The 27925-nt window shown below is 38.4% G+C and overlaps 1 protein-coding gene across 1 annotated transcript in view; it reads left to right on the top strand.

Moving 5' to 3' along the window:
- Positions 1–27925, top strand: part of ARHGEF26 (Rho guanine nucleotide exchange factor 26) — a 140457-nt gene that overhangs the window by 28498 nt on the left and 84034 nt on the right. The window contains exons 5-6 of the mRNA XM_061193533.1: positions 4191–4247; positions 7341–7501. Coding sequence (XP_061049516.1) covers positions 4191–4247; positions 7341–7501 — 218 coding nt within the window. The remainder of the gene's footprint in view (positions 1–4190; positions 4248–7340; positions 7502–27925) is intronic.

Here is a 27925-nt window from a genome sequence, read left to right as displayed (position 1 = left end):
ATTTTTCAACTTATGTCAGAGCTATAGTTGTGAGCTACAGTTTTGTTGTTTTATTTGAATTAATTTTTATCCACTTCAAATGTTGACAATATTGACATATATTCACACTTTCTCCTTAGAGACTAGAATCTGCCATGGCAAGATTTGAAGAGTTTTGTGAATTGCTTAGATTATACGAAATCAAGAACCCCAAATGGAATCTAGTTCTTAATGTTTCATTAAACTACTTACGTAATTCTACTTGATGAGATGGTTAAATAAAAAAGTTAGACCAGTGAGGAATGAGAAAGTTCAAGTGAGGTCAGAAGAGAGCTGTAAAGGAGTGTTGCTTGGCTATCTGTGTGTTCCCGTTTGTGCTGGGCCAGAGTCACCACTGCAAAATATATATTTAAAAAATACAAAAAGAGCCTGTACAATTTAATTTCTTTCATTTTAGATAACAAAATAGGAATCCATTTTGGAAGCTGGTGTATTTTCTTTTCCATACATGGAAACAAAGGAGAACCCTTGGAGAATTTTGCTAGATTCTCTTAACAAAACTGTGCAAACTGCAGAAAACATGTAAATGTAAAAACTATAGGTATAAACATATGCTTTATACACTTTTTTTTGTGTGCAAAAGAAGCGCCTGGGCCTTCCAATGATTTTTATACTTCAGTTGAGCAATAAGGTCACCGGTTTTGAATAGAAAATTTCCAGAGATATTTACTATTAAAATCTTTGCACACATTCTTTCTCCTTCTTTCCTTTCCCTCGCTCCCTTACCCCCTTCTTTCCTTGTCTCTTTCCGCTTGACATTTTGCTCTGTTTTCATTCTCCCCCAGTTTTCTCCTGCCTGCCTTCTGCCAGTCTCTGTGAGGCCCTCTTTTATATCCTCTCTCCCCTTCTTTCTCTGGTTTCATCTTCCAAATTCTTCGGTCTCTGAAATCATCCTGCCGCTCTTGACCTTCGACCTCCAGGCACCTGCTCTGCTTAATTTAGAGTTGAACGTGGACGGTCTCAGGTGGACAAAATGCTTCCTCTTGGCTCAGGAGAAGAACCTGTCCAGCCAGGACCTGGAACAGTGGTCTGGCAGCCAGCCAGGACGATCTGGCTCATGACAACCCTCCGGAGCCAGTTTTCAGGTTCCCCGAATGTGCCCGTTTCCTTAATTATAACCCGAGACTGCTTCATGGAATTTTTTTTTCTTTTTGGTCAGTTTTGTATGGGCTGCTGGTCTCTTACTGATGACTTTTTGGGGTAAAGGAATATTTTATCATTTTTTTAAAATTAGTATTATTAGTGAAAGATGATAATTCTATGCAATTAGTACTTTGCCTTTTTCAAAACTACCTTCTCTCCCCCCTCAGAAGAGCAACTACTTTAGCTGGGGATTTTTTTTCTTTTTCTTTTTGATAGGATGAAGTACTCTTTATCCCTCAGTAAACTAGCTGTATCTGGGTAGGTCTCTAAGCCCACATGCTTCGCTCTCTTCCCCTTAAGATTTCCGGGTTTGAACTCAGCAGTAGTTGTGGACAGAGATGCCGGTGGCATGGAAATTCTTGCTGGTGACCTCACCTGCAGAGACAGTGGGCATGATGCCGGGATATCGATCGGCCAGGACTTTGTGTCAGGCAGGAAATCCTGTGAAGTTCCTCCTCAGGGTTAACCAAATGGGAGCAGCTCTGAACGGTTTCATTCTTCTAGCCAGTCTCCTCCCTTATTAAAATGTTTGAAGAAGCCTTTTTAGCCATGAGTTCTTGCTGACAGGCTGACCCAGGGTCAGGATGGTGGGTAAGGCATTACAACATTCCGTGATATGGGTGGATGAAAGCAAACATATGGAGACTTGGCATTAGAAGACCTGGCATTAGAAGGGGTTGTAGTGATGATCATCCAACCTTAGAAATGGGGTGCCTCTCATAGAAAGCTGGGAGTTCCTATCCCTGATAATATCATGATTAAGAGTGGGAGCCCTGAAGTTGACAGGCCTGGATGGGGATCCTGGCCTTGCTACCTATTAGCTGTGTGATCTGGGATCCTAAGCCTTAGTTGTTATTCCCATCTGTGAAATGGCCATAAAAGTAGTATTGGCTTTTTAGAATTTTTATGAGGATTCAATGGGAACAGGGTATAAAATACACAGCATATTTCCTGGTGCTCAGTAAATGATTGTTGATTTTACTATTGATTTAGGACTCTTTCTACTGTACTGTACTGCTTTCTGACCTTTTCCAACAATCAGATTAAAGGCAGTAACATGTAGTTGTCTTTATTTCCCTGACCCCACCATGTAGAGAACTGTGTACCAGCGGTCTTCACACTGGGATATGCATCACACCCCAGGGCATTCAGCAAGACCATGTGAGGTGGGCAGGAATAGTTTTAAGGGGACCATTTTCCAGATTCTCAACTCCTAGGTATTCTTTTTTCTAAAACTGAGACTGTATCTGCAGTTAAAGTGTTACACCAGGTTTTTTTTTTTTCCAACTTCCAGTTTCCCTTTTGCTATTTTTCTAAAGAAAGCCATCTCTTTTACCCATATCAAATCTTACTTTGGTGCCCTGTCTCAACATGTTAAATCACAGGCACAAGATAAAATGGGGTCAATTTGAAATATTGGTTTCAGCAAAGCCTCCTTTAATTAAGCCACTGTCTCGCTCAGAGTTGCCTTGTCAGTAAAATTTTACTTTTAGGGCTAAATGCATTGAAATTGGAAGTAATTGTGTCACTTTGATTATAGATTAGTGATGCTATTTGTAGTGATTTTACAATCCAGAAGAGTCTTTACGCTTAAAGCTCATTGGTCACAGGAAATTTTAGAAAATTAAATGTAAAAACCTATTTTTGTGTTAAAGTATGCTAGGGTGACTAATAAGACACCTTGACACATAGAATTATACTAGGAAACTTGGGGGTGTGGGATTGACATAGAAATGAGATTTCAAGGAGAAAGAAGAATAATGTAAAATCTCCAACTGTTAAGAAAAGCTTATTTATTTTTAAATGGATGATGTTATGCAATAGGTATTTAGTCATCATGGTTTTTATATTCCATTGGATACATTTAAAAGAGTGTAATAACACACGGTTAAAATGTCTAAATTTATAATTAGCAGCAAAATATATCTTTAAAATTCTTTAAGTTTAGGATGAAAATTTGAGATGCCAACTTAAAAATGGGTTTAAGGGAACATGGTTTTTAAGGTTTTTTTTGAGAAGTATGATAGGCAAACGTTTGAAGACCTTTGTTATATTTTATTGCTATTAATTTTTCACACAAGGGGAGGGCACTCTCTTCCTGCTCTTCTTCCTGTGAAGTGCAGGATTTAATTGGTTGGTATTTTGCATATGCCTTACCTTTTGCTAATTAAACTTTAACTGAAAAACATGAATATCTTTCATGTGCCAGACTCAGTGCCGGGTATATCAGAAGAGACTCCAGGTCCTGCCTTCATGGAGTTCGTAGTTCAGCCTCTACTCTTTGGGTTAGAGACTGAGTTTTGATAGGAACTACAGCAGTCAGGTAAAAATGTGTGGCAGTTGAGTTAGGAACCGCACGGATTCAACTAGGGATACAACCGTATTACTGCAAGTATGGTACTAGCATTCTTGGTTCTTGTAGGTACTGTGGCTTCTCCAAAGACTATCAGGTTAATATCCTTATTTGTCAAAATTAAATATGCCTGAAAGACTGCTGAAATTGGGCTAAGGGGACTGCGTTTCCTTGTTTGATTGGGTTTTTATAAAGAGCATTGCTGTTCCACTGAGTCTTTGTGAAAAAATAGTGCTAAAATTACTCTTTCAATGTAATAAGGACACCATATTACTGACCAGGGTTCTGGGCAGTAAACTCTTAGAGTGGTGGCTTCATTTTCTTTATTATCAGGAATTTCTTCAGTTATGAATCAGAATACTTATGAATACATAAGTATTTTAGGAATAGCCAGAACTAAGGGTAGAACAGATTAACTCAACCTGATAGGATAGTGTTCTAGACACTTTTCATTTCTGTAGTGTTGAACTATGCTAATTTATTAGTGTAATTAAATGTCATTTGAGGGGTGTGAGACTCAAAATTAATATGTACTGAATTCAACATTTTGCATAATTTCTCTTAATTCATTTTTGAAGGGCAAAGAGTTGTGTCTTACATAATAAAGAAGTTGTTTAAGTAAATGCGCTCAACTTTATTTTGCTTTTCCCCCTAGGTGAAAAGAAATGGATTATCTCAGACAGTTAGCCAGGAAGAAAGAAAGAGACAAGAGGTATGTTTTCCACCAAGCAGATGCTTTAGGGTTCCAAGGGGTGCCTATTATGTTCAGCATTTTCCTTTGACGATGTATCCATTTTGTTTTTTTTTCTACAAAAGGAGTATGTGATCATTGTCAAATAAAACTACACGTAAGCCCCCATAAAAGAAAATTTAAAATATACCAGTGTCATTTTAACTTAACAAAGCACCTAGTCTGCGTGTATTTACAATGGAAGAAATACGTTGAAAAATGAAACAGACATTACTTAGATCCTGGAACTGAAAAAGGATGTTAGTGGAAAAACTGGTGAAATCTGAATAGAGTGTGAATATTTGTCTACAGACAAAATGTAATGCACCCTGGTTAGGGAAAGCCAGGTGAAGGAAATATAGGAACTCTGAACGCTCTTTTCAAGATTTCTATAAATCTAAAATTATACCAAAATAAAAGTTTACCTAATAAAAAGTAAAACAGATAATAAGAGGGTTTCATAACTTGAAGTTTAATAAATGCAGTTTAAGAAAATTGCTCACTGTAATAATATTGTGAAGTTGTCAGAGAACTGTCCTTCTGTTTTATGCATATCAGCATGGAGATACAGAAGCTTAGGCATATACATGCATGTAAATCAATTCCACAGAGGACATGAGATACCTTTTTCTTATTTCATTGGCCTGAAATAACACAAAAATAAAAGGATGCATTGTAGTGCCATTTTTTTAACTTTAAAAAAACAAAATAGTATATAACATTGGTGTATACGTCTCTGAGAATTAAAAATGTATTACATTTATAATTTTTTTCTTATTTTTATAAAGAAACTAAGACTTTCAATAAAATAGAAGTCCTACATTCTCCTCCTCTGTCTCATTCCCTTCCTCTCCTCCCCAGAGGCAACTATAATTATGAATTGATGTGTATCCATCCAATCATGTATTAGGTATATTTATGTACATATACTTGTGTGTGTCTGTTAAGATGTAGATAAATGATATGATTCTGAACATATGTTTTGGTTGGTTGCTTTTTACATTCAACATTGTTTTTGAGATTTATCCATGTTAATGCATGTTAATCTAGATCATTTATTCAAACTACTGTATAGTATTCCATTCTCTAAATACTACTTTAAAAAAAAATCTGTTCTAGTGAGGGACAATAGGCAGTATTTTTTTTTTTACGGTTAACATTGTGGCATAAACAATATTTCTCTCTGTTTGTGGACAAATTCAAGAGCTTCTCCAGGGTCCTAGTCCCATTTGAATATTTCTTTTGTTTTAAACCTATTCTGTTTCCCTTATATTTTGAAAATATTTATTTAGATTTGTGATATAAAAAAGTAATGACTGGGAATTCCCTGGCGGTCCAGTGGTTAGGACTCTGTGCTTTCACTGGCGAGGGCCCAGGTTCAATCCCTGGTAATGACAGCAAATCTAACTATGGTTTCTTTCTGTTCCTATACAGATATTGTCAATCCCTGGTAATGACAGCAAATCTAACTATGGTTTCTTTCTGTTCCTATACAGATATTTTAACAGGTCTAATGTGATTTGCTTTTAAGTAGTTGATGACCCAATTGCATGTTTTAAGTTATTATATTAAACTTATTATATTAAACTACTGCTTAGTCATCTTTTCCTGTGATCTACTCTGTATAGTTTATCATACCTTTTTGTTTGAATCTTCGCATTTTGGATTTGATTACAAAAGTCTCTGCTTTTGAAAATATTTTTTAGTCATTCCAAGGCACCATATCCATCAACAACCTGAAATCCATTATTTTTGGTCAGGATGGGTGAATTTTCTTTAGTTTGCATTACATTTCCTGGGGATAATTGTATTGATTGAATAGAATCACACGAGATACAGGTTGAATGAGACTCTTAATGTTCTTACTGTTTACTCATTAGATGATTATATCACTTAAGTCCCTGGAGCGCAACTGAGGTTAGACCAGTATGACTTCTCTAAAAGCTTACGGATGCTAAAAAGAGAGGTGAACCCCGAGACTAGCACCACTAACCTGACTTACAGAATTATGGCTCACCTTCCGGCAGTGGGGTGTCCACCTGCCTGTGCCTGACTGCTCCCACCCGGCCTCAGCTGGAGCACAGGGTCTCACGGGGAGAATCTTCTGTGCCCTTTGGGCCAAGCACTGAGGGGAAGAACCCTGGAGGTCAAGGGGGTTGATGGCAGTGTTACTAGGGAAGGTCTCCAGGAAGGATGGGAACCTCAAGCCTGCAAGGATGTTCACCACCCCTCCCTGAGGAGGAATTCTCCCTGCCTGGCCATTCTTGGAGAATCTGATTTTGTTAAGGTGCTAGATGAATTCCTTACACAGGGCGCTGGTGTCTCTCCACATATGTGGGTTGGCTTTTGATAATTAATGAACGCTTATCAGTTAAACCACTGTGTGCCTGACACCAGGAGTTTCTGCCGAGGGTCCTTCGCTCCTTCTTGAGACACTGATGAGAGCAGAGAGGGTGGCTTGTTGGACGGAATGACTTTCAATTGTATGAGTTTATATGAAAGAATTCCTGTGGCTGATAAGAACCTTTTGAGGGTAGGTCCAGTCATGCTTTTTAATGCACCCAGAATATTTGCTCTTATTAACCACAAGTTAGTTGGATTAAAACATAGGGAGAGAAAGGAGGACCCACAAGGGAGGGAAGAAATGTATTTGTGAGAAATTTTCTCTGAATCCCAAGTGAGGTCCATAAATCTTCACCGTCCCAGAGCAGCATGCTTTGAAATCAGGGCTGGAGGAGATGACCCCAAAGGTTAATTAATGTCACACTGAGATTTTTACGACATGCCCTAGCTTCCTCCCAGAGATTCTGCCCCCTGGCAAAGTGTGACCTCAGGATGCAGTCTCAAGTCATCCAAATACTTTCATTTTTTCCTGTTTACGCTCTAGGCAGTGACTCTATTTCTCAAAATTTGGGTATATGTGCCTTATATAAAGACAGTAGTTTGGTAATGTAGTTTTTAATACTTTTTGTATTTTTAAAGATATTATGTTATTCTTCTAGCAGAATTATGAGAGCTAGGTTTAATTCTTTAATTGAAGGAATGAATAACACATTTCTTCTTCCTTCTTATCAGGCTATCTTTGAAGTTATATCCTCTGAACATTCATATTTACTCAGCTTGGAGATCTTGATACGAATGTTTAAAAATTCTAAAGCACTGAGTGATACGATGACCAAAACAGAGAGTCACCATCTTTTCTCCAATATTACAGATGTCTGCGAGGCAAGCAAAAAGTAAGTTCACTTTCGTTTGCCTTTGGTCATGCCAAGACGTTACTTATTAACAAACAGCTGCGTTATCTCAAAAGGAAGACATTTAGAGGTGTGAAGTCTCTCATTTGTTCAATTGGCTTTTATCTTTATTCCTTGAAATAAATTTTAAGATCTGTTTCAAGGTGTTGATGTATAGACAGATGCTAAGTGTGTAATTAATTGTCACAGAAGACAGTTATATATAAGGTCTCTTTATTCCTTCTCTTTCTCCCTACTTCTCCTTTTTCCCTTTTATTTTTCCTTTTTAATTATGCCAATAATATAACAACATTAGTTGGAAGGAAACAAGGTAACTCACGATCAAACCATTCAAATACAGAAATTATTTCTGTTTACATTTTCATAGTCTTGTCCTTGTTAAGATATGTATACATTATTTTTAACATGCAGTCATAGTGACCATAACGATTTTTACAATTTTCCCTATTGCACTTTCCATAAGTACTATTAGAAGAGTTTCCATTATTATTCTTAATGAGTGAAGGAAGCTCAGTTTGTATACCAGTGGTGAGCTCTTCTATCCTTCCGAGTGAACTACACAGCCTGTACTGGAGCCATGTGCCAGCAGTGTTGAGCCACCCAAAGTTGCTATTTTGGTAGATCAAAATGGATTGAATATTGGCAGTTTTGTATGGTTGGGTCAAAGGTAGGTTTACTGTACAACTCATGAAGCTTAAGCTTCAAGGCTCCTCATTTGAAAGGGCACCTTTTAAATATTTGCTTTTGTGCCTAATTTTTTTCTTAGAGGGCCTCCAAATTGTACAGGCTTCAGGGCCCACAAAAACAGGATCTGTCCCTGGGGTGAGTACCCCTTGTGAATCTGGACGTTGTTCATTTGTCACTTTAGGGAAAATCCAAGTAGGCAGTGACGGTAACACGTTTGTATCCCTGGCTCCATCGCTGTGTGCAGGTAGATTTTCCTTTTGAACTGCAAGATTGAACATCTGTGCTGAACAGGTTAGGGTGTGAGTTGGGGCCACTGCAGAGATGCAATTCGTGGTCAGATCAGCGAGCTCTCCCAATATTTTATGGTAGTGACACAACTTCAGAAGCCAGATTCTGCCACAAGAAAAGATCTTGGCAATCTTATTACTGTCATGGATACTTAAAAATATGTGTCCAGAGGACCTGCTGGGCCTTAGAGAACAGGGGCCTGTGGTGTGCAGGTGGTGACACACACTGCAGCTTGGAAGTCCTTTTTCAGAAGCTGAGTCATTGCTTGTGTTCAGCCTATTGGGGTTTTTTTTGGTACCAGTCTTGCCCATTTTGGTAAGAGAAATGAAAAATCTCCTTTCTCCCGTTAGTGAAGGGGGCAGAGCAAGAGCCTTAGATGGTGTGTCCCTGTTCAACGGGTATTCAGATTTCAAAATGAGTCTCTTTCATTTTAACTTGTACTTTGGTTTAACTACGAAAATAAATCTCCATGTTAGATATATCACTATAAAGAATTATTTCTGTTTTGATAACCATAAAATGTAAGTCATGATTTTAATTAGAATATGTTTCCTGAAAACCATGGTGGCATGTTTTTCACTTCTCTCTGGAATTGTTCTTTGAATCGTGTGGCCATCAGTCCACTTCTCATAGCGTATAAATGACTCTAGAGAAAGCTGTTAGTCAGTTCTGATTGTTGAGTAACAGCAGTTTTTTTTTTTTTTTTTTTTTTAATTTATTTATTTTATTTATTTTTGGCTGCACTGGGTCTTCGTTGCTGTGTGCAGGCTTTTTCTAGTTGCGGCAAGCGGGGGCTACTCTTCGTTGCGGTGTGCAGGCTTCTCATTGTGGTGGCTTCTCTTGTTGCGGAGCACGGGTTCTAGGCACACAGGCTTCAGTAGTTGTGGCACATGGGCTCAGTAGTTGTGGCTTGCGGGCTCTAGAGCGCAGGCTCAGTAGTTGCGGCGCACGGGCTTAGTTGTTCCGCGGCATGTGGGATCTTCCCAGACCAGGGCTCGAACCTGTGCCCCCTGCATTGGCAGGTGGATTCTTAACCACTGCACCACCAGGGAAGCCCAACAGCAGTTCTTGAACAGAGTATGTTTTGGGTCCTAAGAGTCTTTGGGCCTCGATAGCACTGCTCGTGTACCAGGCGTGCTTCAGAAGGAGCCTGGGCCCCAGCAATCACATCTTTTCTTGGTAGTTGGTTAACCTTGAGAAGGTTGCTAAACCTCTCCAACTCATTTCTTATATATAAAATGGGGATAAAAACCATAATTGTTTAACCCTGAAATGAGTCATTTTATTTAAATTATAGATGAAAATTTTATTATTTTAATTTCACTCATTTACAAAATTTAAATCTCTTATGATTTTATTTAAATGTTTTCATTTCTGTAGTAACTTAAAATAAGAGGCTATTCTGGACATTTTTGTCTATTTTTCATTTTTAAAACAAAACTCAGAAACTTCTAAGCCTGCATTAAATGATAAAGAAAGAAATATCTTTATCCTTTACATTTTTGTTTTGTTTTTATTTGAAATGCAGTGTTTTAATTTGGAGAGATGCCTATGTAATATTTGATCTCTGTTATATTTCAACTAAGAATGATCAGCTTCTGCATGGTAATCCTGTGTCTGTATCCTAATAACTTACATTACAAAAGTTTATTTAAGTTTGAAATACTCATTTCAGATACAGCCTTTTTAAAATTCAAAGTTCTCAGAAGATTTACAAAAGCTATTTCATTATGTAAAGGCTGCTTGTTGAATTTCCAGCATTTGGGCTCCAAGAGTGACTGACTCTCAAGTGGTAATGCCTTCATGTGCTACCCATGAAAGAGTTTCCAGTCTTAAGAAATCATAAAATTTTCATTTTTTTCTTGAATAAACAAACGATCAGTGTCTGAATTATTCAGTACTGATTAAGTGGGGCATTGTTAAGTGTGGCATAATCAAGACTATTTTCATTGCTTTACTTTCACCTGATGAAAAATTGTAGCTCTAGGTGACGGGATATTTAGTGGAGGCTGAGGTCACAACATGCTCAACATTTGACTTAATGTGATGTCTGGTGCTCTTTACAGTGGCTCAGGTTCTTCACTGTTTTCCGGTAAATGTCACCAAGAAGCCCTTATGTGTAACAGGATGCTATATGAAAACAAACAGGCAGGGACAAGATCATTCTGATTCTGGGTGTGTGCATTTATCAGTGGATGTTCCTACTGAATTCTTTCCTGCTTTATAAAGAATTGTTCATTTCAGTCAACACTTGTGGAGCCTCCTATTCTGCCAGATGCCTGGATTCTAGAGCATTTCGGCTCGTGGCATCTGCCCTGTGGCTCTTGGTCCTCAGGGGCCAGTGGCGGCCAATGGAACATCCCCAGTGTGTGTGCAGAGGCATCCTAGGGCAGGGCGCTTACCCAAAATGGGCAGGTTTGGGTCATGCTGGAGGTTATGGGCCTAGGGCCCCTGGTGAGAATCACAGGTGAGGATGAGAGAAGATGGTAATGGCCTTTGTGTGCCTGCTGAGGAGTTTTTACTGTTTACTGAAGACTGGGTGGACACAATGGGCAATTAAGTAGGGGACTGATGTGGTGGTCTGGGAGATGACAGTAGAATGGTGTTTGCATAAGAGAGGAGGTGAAGATGGTGAAAGGTTTGGGGCCATTGCAGTAACACAGCCAGAGATGATGGGAATCCTATAGGAGTCCTAAGAGGAAGGACTTGAAGGATATTCAGAACCTGCAATCCTGAGGACTTGGCAAGAGAGAGGGTGGAGTTTTGTTTACCTCCCAGCTTCTGCCTGGTTGACTGTGGATGGTGGTTGTATTAGCCAGGGTGTAAGAGAAACAGGTTGGGGCTTAATGAGGGAGATAAGGAATTCAATTTGGGGCAAGTTTGAAATGACTGTGGAGCATGAGGGGAAGGTGTCTAGTTGAAAGGAGAAAAAGATTAGAATTCCAGAAAAATCTTGACTTGAATGTAGATTTGAGTCATGTACGTTCTTGGCACAGTGGGTTTAAATGAGATACTAGAGCTTGTAGTGATGGTTTTTAAGTGGTGGTGGTGGTACTGGTGGTGGCTGTGTTTGCCTCCTAGGGGCATTTGGAATGTGTTTTTGGTTGCCCCAGTGACCTGGGGACTCTATTGGCATTAGTAGGTGGGGGCCAGAGGTGCCAGATGTCTTACAAGGGGTAGGAGTGCCCCAGACAAGCATGAATTGTCCCACCCAAATGCCCATTGTGTCCTCCTTGAGATGCACAGATAGAGCAAAATGAAAAAGAAAACCAAGGTCAGAATTTTGGCACAGAAACATTTAAGGAGCCTACGTCGGGGGCCGGGGGGGGGGGCAAAATTGAAGCAAATGGGGTAAGAAGAACTGCCAGGACCTTTCTCAGGCCCCTTGGCTGTGGAGTGTTTGCCCCTCTCTTTAATGCCTTCCTGTCACCCCCTGTGTCAGTGCCATGGGCAAGGCAGCTGTTTGCTTTGTAATCTTCTTTAAAGGCATATGCGGGGAGGCAGCTGGAACCCTACTGGTTCTGTATTTGACCCCTCCTACAAAGAGTGCGGCCCTTTTCTTTTTCTTGGGATGATTAGAACTAAATGCTCTAAGTTCAGGCAGTCCCAGTATGCCTTTGGTCAGTGCCAGGGCAGGGCCTTTGATCTCTCAGATCTGGACCTACTTCCTTCTACCTTTGACTGTTTTAACTTCCCTCTGACTCAAATGCATGAAATCTCCCTGGATTCATGGTCTCTCTGTCTTTTAAGGCCCAAAGATGTCCTAAAAACCTAATCATCCCATGAAAAAAAGGGAGTATTAGATATCTTTTGTTTAGAAATGAATAGGCTTAATTCATAACTAAACACACATTGTATATGCTTTACCTATTTGCATATATCCTTTGATTATTTTTTTTTGTTCTGCATTTACGTATCTGTGTGTATTCATTTAGAATAATTTATAGATAGTTGCCATATTAATAGAAAAAGACCTACAAGTATGATTAATTTACATGAATTAGCAACAGAATATGATCTTATTCAATAATTCCACTTGTTTTTAAATTTAAGATCTATTGATGGTAAAAGACTGATACTATGGTAAGGAGATTGCCCTTTGTATAAGACTGAATATTAATCCCACTGCTGTGTTTAGAAACATTAAGGTCTAAGTAAGGTCTTTTGTATTAAAATGTTTTCTGCAGAATGAAAACTAGATGAACCTCTGTTTTGATGTTTTATAAAATGATGTGTTTTTAATCTTAATTCTGAGTTTTCATTCTAAATATCTAGATTATGCTAACAATACTTCATTTGCATTTTTTCAATAATGGAATATACTGTTATTTGTAACCTCTAAAAATATGCTGCTAAAGAACTTTGCAAGATGCTTGTTTTTCTTGTTTCCATTACAAAGTTAAAATATTGGTATTTCTTTGGGAAGTAATTTAAAGCTAAAACTATGCTGTCTTCAGTTTCTGCAGAGCAAAATAAAAATATCCATCAATGTGCTTTTGTGTCCTGAGGAACTGAATTTGTTCCCAACATATAATGAGCAGCTAATGCCAAATTCTCCAGCTTCTGCTTTGTGTGGAAGAGTAAATTACAGTAATAGTAAACAGACAAAATGGGACTTACCCAGAACTTGCTTCTCCAGAAGATTCTTTTCCCTAATTTAATCAGATTATATTAAAATTGAAATATCATGGAACACTGGATACTGTTAATGCACGTTTTAATATTATTTTATAAAATGACTTCATATTATAAAAAATGACATTTTACTCAAATAATGGCACAACGTATCTGCATTATAAAGTGTTTTCTCTATTTGGTAATTAAAATTCTCAACTTTAATGCATTGATAGCAAACTTTCAGAAGTTTTGTAATATTAATATTAGCATTTTGTCTTTTCCTGACTAGTTCATAAAGCTAAATTTTAAAAGAAAAACATATTAAATTTAACTAGGCCAGAGAGTATGGAATTCCTTATGTTGTAGAACCTGTTTAATTTTTTTCCCTGAAGTAATGGCTGTTGCCATTGTGTCTCATTAGCAAGTGTTCTTTGCTTTCACAATATCCGGTGTAAGTTTACCAAGTTTATTTGGTACCAACTTTACAAAGTTTATTTGGTAACTAAAGCAATTGCCCTATTTCACTTAGTGTAACAGAGAAACTTTATTCTTTCTAAAACCAAACTTCTTTAGCTGACGTTTGAAAGACAGTGACATTCAGAAGCTACTTTTATGACATTCTTTGACTTTTTCTCGATCCTGAGATGAATAAACAAAGAAGTTCATTTGAAATTCACCTCAAGAACTCTACAATAATGTGGGTATTTTAGTCTACATTGTTCAGCTTTTACCAATAACTGGTGTCTGAAGTAATAAAGAAAAAAGTTATTTAAGTATCATTTCAAGTAGAGACATAAAGAAAAGACAACAAATGTTTTAATAACAGATGCAGTCCTTTTAGTTAAGACTGAAGGAAAGCGGGGGAGTGGCATCTGAAATCTTTCTAAAAGTTAGTGCAAGACAGATGACTGGGTAGACACATGCCCTAATATTCATTCCCTTCTGAAATCCCATTAAAAATGATGGGATAGTCAATGCACAAAGGCACAAAAAGCTTTAAAAAATTAAGCAAAAACAAGAAAAGAGACATCAGGAACAATGTTTTGAAACCTGAGAAACTTGAGTACTCTCTAAATATTTCAGGAAGTCTGAGAAAGTTTAACTCTAAATAGTTGGTAGTGAGGAAAGCCAAGAAGGAACCAGATTTAAACCCCAGAACCTCTGGAAGGTGCAGGAATTGATGAAGTTGGGGTAAAGGTGTGACTAAAAACATGAGTTTTTTGAAAGCTGGTTTGAGAAATAGGCAGAGCCCAGACCCTCTCTTCAGCACCGCACAGCTGGAGGATACCCTGCTTCACCCCAACAGCGAGGCAAAATAGATGAACTGTGGACCAGGAGATCCAGCCCCGAGTGAGGAAGGGACCAACGTACAGGGAACAAGGATATAGTGACAGTTGACACCTGAAGGCTTCTGCCCCAGTCTCCTTTTGGAACGTTGGTAACCAGGCGTGTGTGTAACCTTCACCCTGCTTTTGTCAAATGGTGACTGACATTCATTCAAGTTAAGTAACATTTTATAATTTTCAACAATGATATTTATATTCGAATACGTTATTATTATTAATATTAAGTTTTGTAGGAGTACAGCACAAATATATAAAACCTCAAACTTTAATAAATATATCCATTTCAATAACATGTTAGGCAAGTACTTATTAACCCTAAATCTTATGTGTCTCCCTCTGTCTAATGGGGATGATAGTATATCTAACCCCCTAGGCTTGGTATAGAATTAAATGAGATAATACAGGTAGAGGGCTTAGCACAGCACTTGGTAAGCTCTCAAATTGCAGTGGTTTTGTTGATATCGTTACTGTCATTTTGATAATCTAAATCTGGTATTCTGAAATATCTCTGGATTTTGTATTTATTGACTTTGGTGTGTATGTCCTCTCGATTAGCCTCGGCTGGCATTGGTCTAGGACTAGGTTAGAGAACAGGTCTTGTTTTATAAAGACCCTCGCGCAATGGTTTGCATGAGTTTGTATTTAAAGATGACTGTGGCAAGTCTTATGACACTGTAGCGATTGTCTTTATTTTGACTTTGAATGAAGTAAAAAATAAACGGTTTCTTCGCTAATCATAATGTGTATTAGTCATGACTTAGTTTAGGGCTAAAACCTGTGCTGTTTGCTTCCTCTCAGCCTGGTGTTTGCTTGTGAGTGGTAGATTCCTTGACCCAGGACTTCAAAACAGGCCCCTGACAAGCTCCAGCTGCCAACTGGGCCATTCTCCTGGTTATTTTTTTGCAGACATTTGGGCCATTACATGCTTTTTTGCCTTTTTGCATTGCTTTTGCAGGCTCCAAGAGTCTGTGGATTTTGAGTTGTCACATGGAGATTTAAACTTGGATAATGATCCTGGTTGGGACAGACGAAAGTGTTACCAAGCTTAGTCATTAACTGTTATTAATCTTAAACTAGAGTAGAACTTTGTGGAAAAAGAAACAAGGGCTGGGGTTTAGTTGCTGTATTTCATCTGCACTGCATTTGCAGCTGTGGATTTTGAACCATTACATGGATTTTTGACTCTGCCAGTTGTAAGTTAAACAACCGCAGGACCACACAGTTTTTCTGGCTGATGGGAAAGACTTTAATGTAAACTTTGTGATTTAGCCAAGTTAAATCTAGCACTTGATTTAAGAACAAGGAAGATGGTTGATGAATTAAGTTTCAAAAGCAAGCTCTTTCAAGCTTTCTGATTGCTTGTTTATTGTGGGATGTTGTCTCTAATTGCTATGCATTAATCTTTAGCCTCTGGACATCAATTTTGTGTTTTTTCCAACACTTTGCATATTTCATCTGATTTAATCCTTTAGAGCATCCTGCAATGTACCATCATTTCCCTTTTGCAGGTGAGGAGACTGAGACCCCAATTAATTATATGAATTTGTTTAAGATCATTTGCTTAAATGGAATTGAAACTAGTGAGGTTTTGATTCTTCAGAATGCATTCCCCTAGACCATGTTTGCAAAAATACACATATTTTAAGTACAGTGAAGATTTCAGTCTAAAGAACTAAATTTCAGTTTAGGCTTCTGTTAAGGATTACTCATCTGGAAAAGAATTAGGATTTGCTCTTTTTGATGTACATCACCCATGAAGCTAGTCATGGAGAGTGATTAGACTCTTATCTCATATTTGAAAGTCTTTGACCTGTTAGAATGTGGAGACCTTAAAAGCAAAGAGCAGCTAGTTTTCTGACACAGCTCCGTGGCATATCATAGACATCATTGTCTTGTCATTTCCCTGTGGACATGGTTCCCTAAGTGAAGGATATTTTCCAGTTTCTTTATCATAAGCAGTCTCTGAATGTGTCTCCATGGTTGAAGTATTGCAATATTCTCTAGAAATAAGCCAATTGATTATGAAAGTGCCGTATGTATTTCCTATCTCATCAGATGCCCTAACGTTCAACGCTATAGTAAAATTAAAAAGACATCCACGTTGCTTATAGTAAACTCCTTAAGCTACTTTTACAGTGATTTGAGGAAGAAAAGAAAATGCATGTTTGGGAAGTGCTGACTGAATTCAGATTATAATCTTCTGCGTCTTTGAAAAATCTAATGTTTCCAAAATAAACTTTCGTAGAAAGTGAGTTTGCAAGTCTTTCTTAGGACTTAAATGAAAGAATTCTTTATCCCTTAGTTGGTAATGTAAATACTGAGACACCTCATGGCAAAATGTTTTCTTTTTGAAAATGTCAACTTTGTGTTAAAAGCTGTGAAAATATGATTTTATTAAAAAATTCTGAAATCACTTTCCATATGCTAAGAAGACAGGTGAATACAGTTTTAAATATTAATTCAGTATATTATTACCATACTCTGAGTCTAACTTTTTAAGAATGTGGAGTAAATCATACAAGCCTTGTGATTTTAGATTTTACAAGTATATTTATAGAAAAATATCTTGAGGAAAATGTGTGTCATGAGTGGTATTTGTTAAAGAATTTACCCGATACTTTATCTATACAGTGTTTTCTTTGGATTTCAAACAGGTTTCAGGAAATGATTTGAACTTGGAAAAAAGTTTGGTGGAAAGGGTCCATAGAAATGTCAAGATTGGCTAAGATTGACCTTGTCACTTGTGGGGGGATTCAAACAAAAGTCCCTTTGTAGCAAGAAAACTGTCTCTGTATCGGGAGTTCATTGGAATTTCTTTTCTAGCAGAGAAGTGATATGAGCAACCAGAACAGGGCACAATAGTAGTGTTTGTGTTTATCTGCTGAAGTTGTCCCGCCGTTGTAACTCCTACTTCTCTTCCATCGTGTGTATATTTGATGTCTGACACTTAGTTATATACATACTTAGGTATGTATTTGTGTATATATGTAGATGTCTTTGAAAAATCTGCCAGGAATAAGATGTTTTCCAGGACATCTTTGATAGCCGTTCTCAACAAGTTGAAATTTTACTTGAGTCTGTCCTGTTGAAAAGAGATCAGAAATGATTAAACCGAGAAATCATTCTCTTGGATTTCACTAAGTAACATTAAGTTAAAAATCTTCAGGAGGAAAGTTTTTTAAACACCTGTATACCAAAATAGAGTTACAGATGTAGAAAATAAACTATGGTTACTGGGGGATAAGTGGGGGGAGGGATAAATTGGGAGATTGGGATAGACATATACACACTTCTATATGTGAAATAGATAACTAATGAGGACCTACTGTAAAACACAGGGAACTCTACTCAATACTCTGTAATGGCCTATAGTGGGAAAAGAATTTAAAAAAGAGTGGATATATGTTTTTGTATAACAGATTGACTTTGCTGTATACCTGAAACTGACGTAACATTGTAAATCAACTATACCCCAATAAAAATTTTTTAAAAATCTATATGATTTAGCTATCTTATCTTTAATTTTTGGAGCATCTGATAGAGTCATTTGAGAATTCATGTTTTGTGGGTTTTAAAACACATTAAATATGGGCTTAGTTTGGTTTACCTTGTTTGTGTTTATGCTGTCCCTGGAGGTCACTTGTATTGAAATGCCTTCTGTTTTGAACCTTTGCTTATCCCTTTATCCCTTTTTCTTTTTTAGTCTTCCTGGCCAATATCCAGTTTACTTCCACAGAATAGCTTTTGTGATCAGAATGTAATTTTATTAATTTAGAATATCAGAATTTTACCAATTTATTAATAAATTTAAAGATGAGAGTATCATTTTATTAATATTTCTGAGAGGTATACTAAGTGATTTTTTGCTTTTTGCTCCCTTTCCAGTATAGGGAGGAGGGAAAATATAATTCTTTAGACTCCAAACACGCCTCCCCTGCATACTGTTAAATAAAATGTATTCTTCTGGACTCTCTGAAGACCCTGTATTTGGAAACTTAGATGTTCAAATTGGAGAAACTTTGGCTTGCCTGTGACTGTTTTATTGCAGAATTTCTTGGCATGAACTTATCGCCAACTTTGAACACTAGCTTTTATTGATCACATTTCTCTTTCCTGAGACCAGAGCAAGGAATCCTCCTAATCCCATCCTTAGGAAGATCACTTCATTCCTCTGCATATCAGTTGCTAAGTGAGCACCGAGCTAATGGTGATCAGAATAACTAAAGGATCTAAAACCAGGGCCCTGAGGTCCTTGCCTGCTGTGAGTTTGTTATCACCAGCTCACAGTGAAGAACTACTTATTCCGACCAGTGCTTTTTCTCACAGTATATTCTCTCTACGGCATATGAACTCAGGCAAGTTGGTCTCACAGAGGGTGGACTTTGCAAATGCCACCTTAGGCTCAGAAATCTGACTTCCATCAGAGCCTGGATGTGGTTAAACCCTTTTGGGGATGGTATGAAAAAATGCAGCTGTACACGTTGCCAGTCTTTTTTTTTTTTTTAAATGCGGGAATGATTGGCTGGAGGAAGTAAAGATGTGAAGAACCCTCTAACAGGAGGATGATGTATGAAAACAGTTTTCTGAAGGTGAACATCCAAACTATGAAAAACAGATGGGGCAGGGCTGTCTTCTCCTTCCTCTGGGAACCGTTGAACACCGTACTGGAGGAAATGGGGAATAGCATTTTGATCATCTTAGTGGCTGTGTTTCTCTTAACAAGCCTAGAATTCAGTGGTAGGCAGAGCTTGACATAGGGAGCGCTTGACTTGTCTAGAGCCGCTTTGGTCCATTTGAAATACCTGTTTTTCCCTTGTGAGGTCTGTATGTCCTTGTCAAGGGCTGGCTCGCTGTTGATTCCTGTGGAGGAGGCCACTCCGCTTTAATCCAAGAGACAGTGGGTGAGACACCCCACCCACCACTGCCCCAAATAATACATAACCTGGTGAAGAATTCAAATTCTGCCAAAGCGTATACAGCGAAAAGTCCCCCAGTACATCTGGTTTGTGATGTAGCTTCCAGAGATGTCCTCTGCATATATAAGTATGATTTTTAAACTACAATTATATCCATTTTTTTTCTCTTCCTATACTCCCCAAAATAAGCCAGGGTGTCCTCAATCTAGCTTCTTCTATTTAGGCACTTTAAATGAGTGGTTCCACATGAGTTATGGAATTTATTTTCTTGGGGAAACAGTCGTTATTCTGAATATGAGATTTTTTATTGAGCATTACATCTTTGTTCTTTAGTAAAATATTTTAGGGTGAGTTTTTCAGTGTAATTTGTAGGAGACCTACTGTGTACCAGGCAGTGTGCTAGGCACTGGAAATACAACAGAGAAGATGACAGGCAAGACCCCCATCCTGGTGATCTAGTGGGGTAAACGCACATGGTACAGGTGCCTGAGAACAGGGTACCCCTCAAAGCAGGACCGGAGCTGGGGAACTGGGGCAGTGTTTTTTCTCTAACTCTTAATTACTTGTCTTTCCTTATGCTCCCTCATCAGATTAATCTCATAAGATTAATGATCTTTAGTAGATTTCTATTTTAATTTAGATACAATTGACATATAACATTAGTTTCAGATATAAAATGGAATGATTTGATATTTGTATATACTATTGCGAAATGATCATCACAATAAGTCTAGTTAAGATCCATCACCATGCACAGTAGTAAAATTTTTTTCTTGTGATGAAAATGTGTAAGAGCTACACTCTTAGCAACTATCAAAAATACAATACAGTATTGTTAACTATAGTCCCCAAGCTGTACTTTATTAGCAGATGTTTTAGTTCAAATGTAATTCTGTCTCATTTCTATTTGTAGAAATCCCACACTAGTCATTTGTTGTTAATTAGTTTATATTTGCAAGTAACTTCATTAGATGGGCAATTGGGATGTATGGAGTGGAGCTTAATAGACTAACATTTCTGCAACATAATTGGTCATTTAATGACAATACGAAGATTTTCTTTTGAAGAATAACAGAGCCTGGATTATGTCTCGGTTCAAAATACTAAACATACTTCTAGTTTGAGTGCGTAATTCTTTGATTTCCTTGCCTCTGAATTATTTATAAATCTGGGAGATTTGGATGCCTTCAGTTAATCTAGCTTAAGGGAAAGTCATCTTATTTATGCTTCAGGTTTACTAAGCACTCCTTTTTCATCATGTCCTTAACGTAACATTTGGTTTTGTTAAAATTTCTCATGATTACTGTCTTATTTATAAAAATTCAGGTAATGTATTTGAAATGAGACAGAAAGTGTAAAACCTGTCAATCACGTTAGCTTGGCTAAGAGATAGCTCACCTGCTGTTAATTTATTTCTCATAGTAAACACTGTGGTACAACTGAGCTCGGTTTAGTCTTTTATTTTGTCTTGACTAACAAACTATTTCCATGGAATTTGGGGATAGAGAGGGAGCTTAGAGGCCATCTATCCCATTCTGGGACTTACAGACAGTACCCAGGCCTCACAGCTAATTAGAATCAGAGCTAAGGCTAGAACCTAGGACTTCTGACCCTTGGTTCATTGGATATTTCATTGTGGTTTTAATAAGTTATATATTTACATGGCTTAAAAGTACAACCATATCAAATGATATATACTTGTATTTGGGTTTTTTTTTAAAGATTTATTTATTTATTTATTTATTTATTTATTTATTTATGGCTGCATCGGGTCTTAGCTGCGGCATGCGGGATCTTCGTTGAGGCGTGCGGGATCTTTTGTTGCAGCGTGCGGGCTCTTCATTGTGGTGCTCGGGCTTCTCTCTAGTTATGGCGCGCAGACTCCAGAGGGCATGGGCTCTGTAGTTTGCGGCACGCAGGCTCTCTAGTTGAGGTGCCCGGGCTCAGTTGCCCCGTGGTATGTGGGATCTTAGTTCCCCGACCAGGGGTCGAACCCGTGTCCCCTGCATTGGAAGGTGGATTCTTTACCACTGGACCACCAGGGAAGTCCCTATACTTGTATTTGGAGACACCTGCTTGCCCCCCTCTTCCCGTCGACCCTGTTACCTTTCACCTCCTATTAATGTATTAGATGTCTTGTTTCTGCTTCCAGCATTTCTTTATGCAAATTCAGGCAAATATAATACAAATTAGTTCTTACTGTCCCCCATTTCTTAAAAAGTAGCATACTGACGACATACACTATTCTGCGTCTTTTTTTCTCTCATTGAAGTTTAAATGAAAGCTTTTGAGAAGAGTCTGCGCCTACAGATCCCACTTCATTTGCTACAGTTAGACCAGGACGAGGTTGCTCTATTTAGCCTGACTCCATAGCGTATGACAAATACGGGAACTTAGCTCTGGAAAGACTATGTAGTGAAAAATGATGAGAAATGGAAAATAAAACTCAAGATCGAAAGTTACTGAAATTGCTCTTATTTGACCCAAGGAAGAGAAGGTTTGGGGCATTACTAGTTTATAGGTGAAAAAAAAAAGGCTCAGAGGGAGGTAAAGGAAGTTACCCATAGTCACCCAACCAGTGGGTGTCTGACTGGGGACTTGCACCCAGATTTTCCTGCCAGAAGTGAAATCTCTATCCTCCTTCTGCATCACGAGCTTGATACCTTTATGAGTGAGTGACATGTATAGTTGATACTCATTATTTGGGGTTTCCATATTTGCTAATTTACCTCCCACTAAAATTTATCTGTAACCCCAAATCAATACTTGCTGTGCTTTTGTAGTCATTCAGACACACGGTCTATTTAATGCCACATTTTTTGCATTTTTGTGGCGGTTATTTGTTGGTGATTTTGCTGTTTAACATGGCCCCCAAGTATAGTGCTGAAGTGCTGTCTAGAGTGCCCAAGTGTAAGAAGGCTGCGATGTGTTCTATGGAGAAAATGTGTGTGTTAGATAAGCATTGTTCAGGCATGAGTTATAGTGCTGTTGGCATGAGTTCAATGCTTAGGAATCGATAACAATATTAAATAAAATATCTTTAAACAGAAACACACATAAAACAAGGTTTTGTATTGATTAATGGATGAAAATGCTGTGACCAGAGGCGTATAGGAACCTAACTCTGTATTTCCACTTAGGAGTAATGGTTCGGTGTTTGCTAGTTCAGTGATCACAGTAGCTTTATAGAACACAACTATCATGAATAATGAGAACAGGCAACACATTAAGTGGCCAGCTCCTTGCTAGCTCTAGTTGGGTTTATTTCTGCTCATTGTCTCCAGAGGTACAGCAGAAATAATTTCAGTTAGATGTGAGAGAAAAAAATATTCTCAGGAATGAAATAACTCAGGACTGTGCAAAACTACAATTAAGCTTTAATGGTTTATTCTAGAACACTGTAAAGATTGAGACTTCTGGAATGTTGCGAAGCATAATGTTACTGACAGCATTAGCATTGTGACTAATGGTGTCATCAATCTGCCTGGGTTCCCATCCCTGCTCTACCTCTTGCCCTGTGTGACCTTGGGCAAACTTCGTAACATCTTTGTCTCTCAGTATGCATGTGTGCAAACTGGAGATGATGGCAATCCTACTTCTTTGGGTTGTTGTGGAAATTAAATTAGTCAATACATGGAAAGCAGTTAGAATAGTTCCTAGTATATAGTAAGTGCTCTTTAAATTATTAGGATAATTGCACATCCTTGTTTGCCCAGGATAATTTAAGTTGTTGGGTGTAATTATTAATTACTCCTTTCTCACTCAAGAGGTATCCCAGTTTGAAGGATAAACTGTGTGGTGATGCCAGTCAGCTGTGAGGATGATTCTTAATCAGCGGCTACTTCTGCAAATACAAGCTGGGATGATTAATTTCTTTTTCCTCTTCAAGAACGAAGTTGAAAACTGACTCCTCTTAGTTTTGGACAGCTGCTTGGAGAAGAAGAAAAGGAGAGGGAGAGACAGGTTGAGTGTTCAGATGTGGCACGAAGCTGCGTGACTCTTACTCATTTTGTTTCCTGCTCTATGAAAGAGTGGTCCAGAGTCTGGTTCTGGTACTAGAGTAGAGAGGCCATGTCTTCCCCACTGGTCAGCTTTTTCTCCAGGAGCCAGGAAGGACTTGTAGGAAACACTACTGGTCAGGGAATCTAAGAGATCAGGGTCTTGTTAAGAAAGTTCTTATGAAGTTTGTCTTAAATTTTAGCCTCATGAGAAGAGTCAGGGTGCCTATGGACTGCATTTGATGTCAGCAAGTAATACTGGTGACTTATGTCATCACTACTGAAGGATGCCTAGGACCCTCCTTTCTTCTGGAGGTCTTTTAGGAAAAGCATTACCTTTCTAGCTGAGATGCTGTAAATAACATCGTGATACAGAGGAACAGAAATAGAGTGATGAGCTTTTAGGTGTCCTTCTTCCCTTTGTTCATTCACTGTTGAGCTGTATTTTTTTTAAATATACTTTACTTTTTAGAACAGTTTTGGGTTAGAGCAAGATTGAATAGAAAGTGCAGAGATTTCTCATATACCCCCAACTTCCCACAAGCATAGCCTCCCTCATTATTAACATCCTCACTAGAGTGGCCCATTTGTTACAACTTATGAACCTCCATTGACATCATTATCACCCAAAGTCCTAGCTTACGTTAGGGTTCACTTTTGGTGTTGTACAGTCCGTGGGTTTTGTCAAATGTGTAGTGACTTGTATCTACCATTACAGTAACATACAGAATGGTTTTCACTGCCCTAAAAATCCTCTGTGACCTATCTGTTCATCCTTCCCTCTCCCCAGGCCTCTAGCAACCACTGATCTTTTTACTGTCTCCATAGTTTTGCCTTTAACAGAGTGTTGAGTTCTGAAGTGGTTCTTTGTCCCACATGCCCTGTACCTTTGGAGATGGCTGTGAGCCGTCAGAGGCACTGTTGAATAGGCAGTTCGATATGTAAGTTTGGATTGGGGCAGTTTGAAGGGTGAAGACATATGTGGGAGTGGTTGGCATATAGATGGAATTTCAAGCGATGGTGCTGGATGAGGTTACTGGAGAAAGAATGGAGATGGAGGAGAGAGCACCAAGCACCAAGCCCTGGGACCTTCCAACTCTAAGAGATTGGGAAGATGGGGGAGAAGCTGGCAAAGGAGACTGAGATGGAACAGCCAGCGGGGGCAGAAGGAAACCCAGGAGAATGGTGTGCTCTAGAAGCCAAGTGGCATCTTGGTTTTGTTTTTTTTCCCTTTCTATCTTTATAAAGGAAAAAAATCAACATCTTAAGAATGACATTAGCCTCTTGTGGAATCCTTTTGAGGATCCATATTTTGTACTATGTCTGTGAGATGCAAAGTTCTGCATAGGAAGCAGTAGATGAAGTTGCACTTCACCGAGTGATCAAAGATGTACCTTCAGAACCCCCATGTCTTGATGTGGCTTTTGTGCCTAACGGAGGATTATCAGAGTAATTGGCATCACTTCCAAATGGAGAAAAGAAGGGGAGGGCGCTGCACTCTACGTGGCAATAATGCTGCTGTTGAAGTTTCACTGTGGCAGCGGACATGGATGTTTCTTCCTGGCTTTCACTTGTTTTCTGAATGCAGGAAGTACAGGTTGTATTTAAAAACAGGTTGGCTTAAGATTCACACATAGCACAGATACGTTCTAAGGGGGAGCATTTCCACACCCATTTCTTTTTACAAAACGAACCATCCAAGGGTTTTCCTGGTTATTTGTAGTGATTTGATTTGCAAAAAATATTAGCTTTATAAAAACATCTATTGCATAAATAAGGTGCCTGCTTTTATAACTTCACATTGTTGTGTAAGGGATGGGCTGTGCTTTACTATTGTTGACATTGGAGTAGAATGCTTATAAGGATCATAATTTTGCCCTTGTTTATACCAATTTTCAATATGCAGTAGCCAACAGCAACATTTGAGAAAAACTTAAGGCTTTATAGCACATTTTACTTATCATCAGAATATGGTGTGTTCAGCCAGGTGCTATTAATATCTAAATATGCCAGTGCAAGAGAATTTATTAGTAAGGTTTCCATGGATTCTTTTCCCCTCTTCCCCCAGCCTGTCTAAAAATTCATTATGGACTTTTGCCAGAACGCTATAAATAATTGGACTTAATTTCCCATCTAGTTTCTTCTGGCTCAGATTACAAATATAAATTGAAAAGACTTTTCTACTGATTTCGACTCACAGAGATTGCATTAAGATTACGAAGTGATGGCTGGGTATGATTTTTCTTCCTTTATTCCTTCTGTAACTGAACTGTGAAAGTTCCCAATTAATTACAGTTCCTACAGAGATATCAGTTATTGCAATTTGCAAACTCCAAAGCCTTTATAATGAAAGACAAACATGTTACCGCTATACATTTGTTAAAATTTGATACTAATTGCAGCAATTAATTCTTTCTCACCGTTTAAATAACATTTTGCAGGCTGATAAAAGCTTATATTCTTTATTTTTATATTAATATGTCTCAGGGGTAGGGATTGATTCGTGCATTAAAGTATTTCTGATGAACAATATGTTGCTCTTCTTAGGAATTAAATGAAAACCAGAGGTTACGTAGGTTTTTGTTTTTTCCACATATGTGGAGTCTGGGCTTGCAAGATCCTGATACATGGAAGCAAAAGTTTAATGAGTCCTTAATAACTTAGGTTGCTTCTAAATAATGCATACATTTAAGGGGGCGGAAAAGTGATTTCAGAAACCTTATGACTTGGATGGAAATTAGCATCTTCTCAGGTATCCCTTGGATGATTTGTCATTTGATGATGATAATAATGACAATGTCTGTCACCATTTATTCAGCCTCATGTGCCAGGTACTGTGCTAAGTCCTTTCTATACTTTGTGTTATTTAATCCTTGCCATGATCTATGCAGGAGATAAATCTTTTTTAGTGGATGAGAAGCACAGAGGTTGAGTAAATTGCACCCAAGTAATCAGTACTCAGATACTAAGGGATGAGCCAGAACTCAGAGCCAAATCTGACTCTGGAGCCCTCTCCAGAGGGGGACAAATTCAAATCCCTGTGTTGGCAGCCAGGTCACGGAGCTGAGTAAAGCAGGATGGGTGTGAGATGGTCCTGAGTGATGGGGGTCACTGTACACGGGGGTGTGAGTGCAGTCGCAGCCACTGTGGCTGTTGTGGGGATGTGAGCTCAGTGTTGAGATCTGATATTTCAAGAAAAGTGGGAAATCTGGGTGTGTGGGTGCAGTCTCTTGATTTTTAAGTGTTGGGAGATAATTCAGATTTTTTTAAAAAATAAATTTATTTTATTTATTTATTTTTGGCTGCGTTGGGTCTTCGTTGCTGCACGCGGGCTTTCTCTAGTTGCGGCGAGCGGGGGCTACTCTTCGTTGCGGTGCGTGGGCTTCTCATTGCGGTGGCTTCTCTTGTTGCGGAGCACGGGCTCTAGGCGCGTGGGCTTCAGTAGTTGTGGCATGAGATTTTTAAAAACATACATATGTAGGGCAGTTTCAACCCGTCAGCCACCCATCTGAGACCTCTGGTGGTCACTTTGTTGGTTTGATCATTTGTTTTGAATTAGCCTGATAAAATCAATGGGCCTTATGCCCGTGCACAAGGTCACACTCTTGAAGTCCCTCAGAGCCCCTCTCTATCAACTTAGCAGTATTGGAGGGGGAGGAAAGGGGAATATATATTAATGTATTGAATATTAGGGTGAATGCTTTCACCAGGATTTAGGGAAATTAAGCATGGAGACTTTCAAATATACCTTTGTCTATAATATTATGTAATTTGAGGCATTAAGAAAATACAGTTGTATAATTTTCAATAACACATGCTTATTTCTTTTTATTTTTTCCCTCTGTTAAAATTAGATGGGTACTCAGTTAAATAATACTCCTTTGTCAAATTTTTGACATTAGAGCAACTAAAGGATCGGGTCAATTTGCCTTTTTTACAGTATTAACATGGGAGTAAAAACAGTGCCCCCTTTTTTTAAAAAAAAAGAACAGGGAAACTTATATACATATACACACTTTTTTTTTTTTCTGGTTAAAAAAATTAAGAAACTTGAGTTGGCTTCTAGGTATTAGTCTGGCAAGGAGGTAAGGCAACTACTGAAAACTGAGAAATGCTTAAAATTAGGAAATAGCTCCATAAGAGAAACATACCTTGTATAAGCACAGCAAAGTAAGACGATGAGGGAGACTATTGTTATGCTGAGTCTCTGGAGGGCCTAGATGTAGTGGAAGTGCCCTCGGCGTGCAGATCGGCATTTTACCAGTGAAGGGTCTCCTACTTGTAATGCTTCAAGAGTTTATTTTTTAAAAAATTGAATTTACCACCCTGTGTCATAGAGTAGAGGGTGAAGTCCAGGTTTTGAAAGTCTAAGAAACAGTGACGGCATCCCTTTCATCTTGTTTGAAAGGCCTCTATAAAAGGTCATGGTTAGATTTTTGACCTCTGTCCCCACACCTGCAGCTGCACTTCAATCAAACAGTTCAAGTCTGACTTGGCCTGCGGCCTGCACAGAGAGCTGAGAATGTGAAAGCTGCTTATCATAGGCCATTTAGA

Source organism: Eubalaena glacialis, chromosome 6, assembly GCF_028564815.1.
Source record: "Eubalaena glacialis isolate mEubGla1 chromosome 6, mEubGla1.1.hap2.+ XY, whole genome shotgun sequence".
NCBI classification, from domain to species: Eukaryota; Metazoa; Chordata; class Mammalia; order Artiodactyla; family Balaenidae; genus Eubalaena; species Eubalaena glacialis.
This window is presented reverse-complemented; position numbering and strand designations above follow the sequence as displayed.